At 38.2% G+C, this 7,686-nt stretch overlaps 1 protein-coding gene across 2 annotated transcripts in view; it reads left to right on the forward strand.

Moving 5' to 3' along the window:
- Positions 1-1,540: 1,540 nt before the first annotated feature.
- The window catches only part of SCAPER (S-phase cyclin A associated protein in the ER), a 135,062-nt gene continuing 128,916 nt past the window's right edge, over positions 1,541-7,686 (forward strand). For both annotated transcript variants that reach the window (XM_008641953.2, XM_008641954.2), the window contains exons 1-2: positions 1,541-1,647; positions 4,143-4,260. In XM_008641953.2, coding sequence (XP_008640175.1) covers positions 1,585-1,647; positions 4,143-4,260 — 181 coding nt within the window. In that variant the 5' untranslated portion in view covers positions 1,541-1,584. The remainder of the gene's footprint in view (positions 1,648-4,142; positions 4,261-7,686) is intronic.

Below are 7,686 nucleotides of genomic sequence, written 5' to 3' on the forward strand. Positions count from 1 at the left end.
TCGGGCCGTGCTGTGTGGGGGAAACGGGCTGTCCGTCTGAGCCAGCCCTTCCCGTCATTCCCGCACTGCCTGTGGGGACAGTCGGACTCAGCCTGAGGGGGATCCCGGTGCCTGTGAACCCGACGATCCCTCAGGCTGTACAGGCCCACCTGTCCAGAGTGGGAGTTGTGTGTGTGTGGGGAGAGGCACCCGCGCTGAGGAAATTCACTGTGCATTCGTATAAAATGCCACATGGTGCATGAGCATTTGCATCTTGGAAACTACTCATGTCGTTCCTAGCATAAACTCATGGCCTTCCTTTGCTGTCAGAGACAAAATCACGGCTGACAGCACAGTAGGGCTCGCAGTGTACTCAGGGTCTGTCTTCTCTATGCAGTTCACTAAATACAGATTCTTGTTTCTGCATTATTTCCAAATACCCTGCCCTAGTGGGAAAATACGTGGGTCCTCATGTTTTTTTCCTCAAATGTATATGTCGTTTTAATTAGCTTTTATTATACCTCGATTACAGTTAAGTTAGTTTGGTGTACAAAAGGCATTTTCTAAGATGCCTGTTTGAAGACTCAGTGGCGGGCCTCTTCTGGATGCCTGAAGTGATGCTGAAGTCCAATCTTTGTTCTCAAAAACTCAACTTCCTTCATCTAACTGCAGAATATTCTGGTTTGTATGGGTTTAGTAGGTTGTCTTAAGGCACACAGACATCTGTGGGTTTGTTGACACAGGTTGGGCTATATCCTTTTAGAAAATTCAGCCATTTATGTAAATTGAGAACAGGTGAGCAGCCTGCTTAATGCAGCATCATTAGTGGTAAAGGCCAACAAAATCTGACTTAGGATCTGATTAAAGATGACTTTAATATCCATTTTAGCATCTGATTCTTCTGAAGAGTAGGATTAGAGTGTTTGCACTCAAATCAGCAGCTGTCTAGAATTTACCAACCTTGAAGCCAAGGGTTTAACTTTATTTCAGAATTGTTAACACTGTTCTGGAAACTCTTGATAAAGCTATACATATTTACTCCTGTATACTTTCTTCACTCTTGGCAATGGTTCTGTATTCATAGCTGCATAAAGTATTCACTTTCTCAGAGCTGACTTATACAGGAGCCATCACATCTTATAGTTAAACAAGAACAGAAATTTCAGTTTTATTTTGCTTCATCAGTAATTAACTGCTGCTCATTGTTAGTATATCTCTGATTTATTTTTCTTTTTGAGCTGATAACCAACTTGCCCAGTTCTCTGTCACAGGAAAGATTATTCTACTTGTATCACTGTTCTAGAGCAGTCCATGCAATGATTTGTTTGAAAGTTTTAATATACTTTGTACTGTTTACTATCTAACCACATATAAAATTACATTTTTCTGTAGTGGCTCTCTCTTTTTGTTTTCTTCTTGGACTTTTGGCTGGTTTTAGTAAGGAGCAATGCAAACACTTTACAAATAAAATTATCTTCCAAAAACCTTACTGTGTTCATCTGATGTCCATGACCTAGATGCTGCCAGCAAGCTAAAAGTAGTTTTGGAAATTATTTTAGGTAAAATAATTAATTGCATTTATTTTGACACAGGTATGAAAACTCAATGGGGTCTGCCAAAAATGTAATGAGTGAGCCTGTTGATGCAGAGGAAGGTTATAACATGATGGTAAGACATTCAGTAACTATAATGCTACATGGTAGAATATTTTTTCAACAGCAAGAAAACCTAATTTTTCATGTTGGGATTAATTCATAAATTGGTTAATTTGTACCTTCTATGAAAGTATTGATTCTAGGAGCTAAATACATTTTATTCATTAACACGATGGAGAGAAATCTTCTAAAAGGAATTTTACTGTAGAGTAAATTTGAGTATTTCTTCTGTTTTGCATAATTTCTAGTTGTGTTAGTATATGGGGGTTTTTGCATTCTTTTTCAGCTGATTCCCATTTTAAACTGCTTTCATCCAACCTGTGCTGTAGTGCAAGACTTTAATGTTTGGTTACACTTAAGACTGTGGTGTTCTTAGAAGGAGCTGAGGTTAGAGCTGAATTCATTTTCTTTGGCAATGCCATGGATGAAACTGGTGGGTTTGTTTATGTCTATGTATTTATATATGTGAGCATCATTAAAAAAAGAATCCTCATTAAAGGTCCTTTAGTATTTATAGCCTTGAAAAGAAGCAGTACAGACTAATTAACAAACATTTGCTATTTAAAGCTGAATTGTTTCTGGTCACTCCTTTGGCTTAAGGGATGATTGTATCCAGAGCATGTCGCAGAAGGTAATTTTTTTGGATAATTGAGTAGCAAAAAGCAGGGATTCAGGTTGAGGGAGCAGTCAAAAACCAAGTATCAGTATCATGTCACTTGAAGAGGGAGGGTACTACAGCTAACTCTTGTCAAATGAAGAGGCTGTTCATACCTACTATGGCCTTTGGCACAACAATTTTCACTTCTCGGTGGCTGTGCACTTCCTCTTTGCTAACTCCTGTTTGGGCCTCCCTCAAGGGTTTGTTGGTTTCTTTTGACTGATGTCCAAGTTACAGAGATGAGAATTTTAAGTTAGGCTCTAGTTTCATTACACACAATACCTTGAAATGTCATGTTGACCTAGATACTTACTGTTTCCTTTTAAGCCTTTCTGGCTTCTATAAAAGTAAGTCATTTAGGAAGTTAGTTTATTGTGGACTAATGCAAGGTTTTACGCTCAATGTCATGCAGCAACAAGGGATTAAAAACCCAAACCAAACTTGCTACAGCAGAAATGGTCACTGTTACTAAAAATTCCTTGCAAGAGCAGGCAATTAGGTCTATAGAATAAGGATCGACTAGAACCAGTTCAGTACAGATTCTGGGGTTTTTATGTGCTTTATTTGGGTTACTTTGGGCCAATGTATGTCATTTGCTCTATTTATTGGATTAGATTTTCCAAAACTTCGCTGATACAGCAGTGCTGTATTTTCTTCTGTTGTGTTGCCTGGTTGTGTCTCTGGGCAGGTCTGTGAAGCACTAGATGGCACACTGTGACTTCCAAACAGGCAATTGAAGACATCTGGATGAGAGAAACCCAAATTAAAAACTATTATATTAGCGTTAAAGTAAAAAGAGTTTCTCATTTGTGTTGTTTCCTACTGCCTTAATAAATTCTAGCCACTCATCTGCTATATTTGTTTTTAGTGTAATTTTACTGTATTTTCTTTCTAAAGATGTAGAAGTGGTTGCAGGCTTGAGCTATATGATGGTAAGAATGAAAAAGAGGAAAAGTGTACCTCCTGATTAGTCCTGTAGGAAATCAGTCTGTTCGTGCCTAAAATAATATTTAGGTTTATTTAACTTCTTTGTGGTTAAGTTTGCCAGTGTTTAAAGCTAATATGGTCAGCAGTTTTGTGATATCATGGTACATAAGTTTATCATTACTGTATATAGTTTGGCTTTGTTGCAAATTATTTTCTGAGGCTTAACTTTCCTACACTGTACAAGAGGCAAGATTTTATCTGATTGACATCTGTCAGTTGATACAAATACTTCTTAATGTATTTGGTTTCAAATGCCTTGTGATGGTGCCTTTCACAAATGCAAAGAAATATGTTTATTAGGTAAATAAAGTGCATCCCCAGTGTCTCTTATTCTGCCTTTGAGTACTTGCAGCTTCGTAGTAACAGTCCATCACGGTTGCCAGGAAATACTTTCTAGGTTCTTATCTTCTCAGTGGGAGAGGTGGGCTTTTATGCATGTTTCAGATGGTTCCCACAAATCTCATGCCTTTCTCCAGGCTCTCACCAGTCACTAACACATGTATTTTGGTCTTGTGCAGCTTGTATAATTAGTTCTGATTGACTCAAGGTAGTTACAGCATTTGTGAAGTCTGCTGTGATGCTCCAGCAGCATTGACAAGCAGTTAATTGAAAGTGATGTGGTCTAGACATACCCATATTGAGGGCTGGGTAGTAACTCCCATGACATGTTGATGAATCAGTCTGCTTATATGCAGAGAAATGGGGATGAAAATGGATGCATACACCTGTTTCAGATATTTGAGGAAAATTCAGCACCTGTGTACCCCACTTTGGATGGTGTAACCACATACTGGATGAAATTAACATATCAAACCAAAGATTTCGCTTTCTTGTTTGCCCATCCACGTATTTCTTGTTTTCAGGCTTCTTTCCAACGCTCTAACAGCCATGACAAAGTGAGGAAAATAGTGGCAGAAGAGGGACGGACAGCAAGGAACCTGATTGCGTGGAGTGTTCCCCTGGAAAACAAGGAAGATGATGGTATGTGTTTAACAGTCTTCCACCAGGTCTTTGCACTTCCATTCCTCTGTCAGCTGGAGTTGCTCATCTGGAAACATTTTTCTTACATAGAATTTCTTTATTAAAAAAGGTTCCGTTCAGCATACATAGTATAATTTAAAAGTTTTTTTCCAAAATGTGCCTTGCAGTTGGCAGATCACTTTATAAAACCTTCCAGTGACAGATTAAAAACTGTTTTAATTTGTCTGCAAGTAACATCCAAGGCTGTTTTCTTCTGCTGATATTATCAAGATAGTTGTGTAACAGAATCACATTGTCCTAAAGTGATCTCTTGTAACTTGGGAATTCAGAATTGTAGAGATGACTTAGAACAATCTAACAAATTGCTCTCTGTGTTCTAAAACAAAGAAGTTCGGAAGTTTCTTTTGGGATCACTTCAGCTTTCGTAAATACCAATGAAGAATCTCTAAAGAAGGGGATATGTGGGGACAGCATGCCATAATGCAAGTCCTCAGAACAGTTTTGTTACTGTTGTAATACTCTCTTGTTGTATGATGACTTAAGGAGCCAGGAATTGACTTTTGTTTTTGTTCTAGTCAAGCTGTTCCAGATGTCTGAATGCTGTTTTTGAGGACTTTATCTCAAGTATTTTTGTATTTCTCATGTCCCTGTCCAGGTGCTGCAGCTTTTGAGTATCTAAAAGTAAATTTTTTTAATGCTATGAAGGTGGCTGAACATGGGAACCAGTTGCCTAGAAAAACTCTGGGCATCATCTTCCTTGGAGATGCTCAAAACCTCCCTGGACATAGTCCTGGACAGCCTGGAGGTTGAGCTAAATGATCTCTAGAGGCTCCTTCCAACCTCAGCTGTTCTGAGATTCTGCCAGTGGAAAAGATATTTCTAAGAAATGTTACATCTTAAGTTGCAAGATAATTAACCCTATGTCTGATGCAAAGTTTAAACCGTCTTTAAGCAGAATAGAATTGGGGCCAAAGTATTTCCAGATTCCAGATTACTCTTCTGGGGAAGGTAGTGATATGAATGAGTGTGTGGTAAAGGAACATGCAGTGTATTTCTAGCAGTATTTTTGAGCAACTTTTGCTATGCTTCACTTTCTGTTTGAAGTGCCTGTTATTTTTTAATACTACCTTACTTGTAATATTATTTTAGAAACTCTAACACTTTTTCTTTAAAAATGACTGTGATTTGTAGATGAATGTTTGCTCTAACAATTTCTGCTAAACCATGATGAATGTAAAAGGGAATTCTTACCTTTCATTAAATAGTGGTTATGTACAGTAATTAAAATCCAAGTAGCTGTATTCATTTCCTTCTTTTGGTCCTATTAGCCCCATTGTAATTTTTAAACTCTGTCAGTGGAGCTTTCATGTTAAAACTTCTTAAAATTAAAGTATAGGCAGACCTTTTTGCACAATGCAAAGGATCTGATGATTATTGCCTGATGGAAAATTTCCCTATGAAAAGAAACTTGTGGTTAGTGAAAGACTGGCAGAGCCAGATCCTTTATCTCTTGACCCTTGCCTGGCATGGAGGATGTTTATGTTGGTGTCACTGAGCTCTGGTTCATTTTCTGCTGATCTTCCTGTATGTACTGTGTCCCGTAGGGATGATACAGCAATATTATGAATTAGGACAGTTCTAACTTGTTCAAGGTTTGTGTAAATCAGGCCAAAGGTTCAGGGTGCCTGCACCAATCCTGCCACTCCTCTGTACAAAGCAGAATTTTGTCTTTGGGCGGCAGTTTCTTCTACTCGTAACGTCCAGAGTTATTGATTTGGCAGCACCCGTGTGTGATTTAACATTTTAAATTATATACTGTTATTTATAATGTGATTTATTTCTTTTTCCAGACACAGGCAAGGTATGAGCATTTTTTATTACTGAGGTAGTGAGGTAGAGTTGATTAATTAAAATGCTGAATTCATCTTTTCTATTTGTATCCTTTTTCTGTTTCCTTTAAAAATTGTGTGCTTGTGTTCTTCTTCCCATTTAACTCTTACTCTGAAATACTTGTGTATTTTATATAGCATACATGAGTAAAAGAGAAATCAAAAACTTCTGACTCCATGCTGTAAATATATAGTTCCTGCTGGTAAGCAATATTTCCTTAAAAAGCAAAGAGATTTCTGGAATGGCAGGTGATATGTCTGCTCTGTGTTTTGGAGCAGTGTGCACCCCAGTTATGTCAGATCTGAAATTCTAATTATGAATAGAGATCAATGACATGACAGTCCCAGCCACAGTGGTAATGATCTAGAAGAGAGAGTGACTGTTAACACTTTTCAACCATTGAAATTCAAATACTCCTTCACAGAATTCAGTAGTACACAGCAGATTGTGTTGGATAAACTAATCAACACTATCGCTGATTTGATGTCTTAGAAGGAGTCTTAAAACTGTGAAAAATTCACTATTCTGGTATTCTGTCTCCAGAACGGAATTTGCATTCCAAACCTACAGCCACCAGTCACCAATTGCAGTCACTTTGCTTTTGCCCACCTTGGAAAGCTGGGATTGTTCCAAGGGAGGGTTTCAGAATTCTTTCCGTTGTAATTATTTCACATGCCTAGAATGAAATTTGAGGCACTGAATGCAGATAAGCAACTACACACAAACTTTATTACAAAATCTTAGCTGTGGTATTAGCAACAGTTAAAAAATTGCAGAGGCTTGACATTGAAATGTTGATAGATGGTAAGATACCTTTGGAACTTTGAGATGTGTAGAAAAATTGGAAAGTCTTGTATTTGTGACTGTTCCCTTCTTATTTCCTATTTGTTTAAAATCACCTGGGCTCTTGCCGTATAGAATTCATTTGCAGATTAAGCATTTCAGGGTAAGGAAAAACATATTTTATTGGTTGAAAGGTACCTGGCACACTTTGGGGAGCCTGCAGCATATTCCACTGTTTTAGCAAGAGCCTGCTGCAGTAAATAGGTTTTGTGGGATGTGATCAAAGCGTGAAACTTGGCTCTCTTTGGCCATGTGAGGAATTGTGAGAGCCCTGACTGCACACATTGTGTGTGAGCCCTTGCGGCACTGGTCTGATGGGAACTGGCAGAATGTAGTGTGAGGGCGATTCTTTAGGGCTCATAAGTTTCAAACCTTGAATTTCACTGGAATGAATGGGAAGCCAGTCTAGTGCTGGTAGGTGAATACAGGGCCATTATATTCTGGCTGAGACAGTGACAGTAATTTATAAAAGTAATTTTGTGCAAAATATATTGCTGAAATTCAATCTGGAGGTGGAAAAACGTGGAGGATTTTGGTTGTATCCATGCTTGAAGGCAGTAATTTCTCCAGATCCTTAGCATTGTACAGTTAGAAAAATAGCATCTACTGCTGCTCTACAGACCTCTAAAAAGATATGGTTCATAGTAGGATTAGAAACTTCAGCATGCTTCCTCAGTTGAAAGTTATCATTCC

Source organism: Corvus brachyrhynchos, unplaced genomic scaffold (assembly GCF_000691975.1).
Source record: "Corvus brachyrhynchos isolate BGI_N302 unplaced genomic scaffold, ASM69197v1 scaffold309, whole genome shotgun sequence".
Lineage (NCBI taxonomy): Eukaryota > Metazoa > Chordata > Aves > Passeriformes > Corvidae > Corvus > Corvus brachyrhynchos.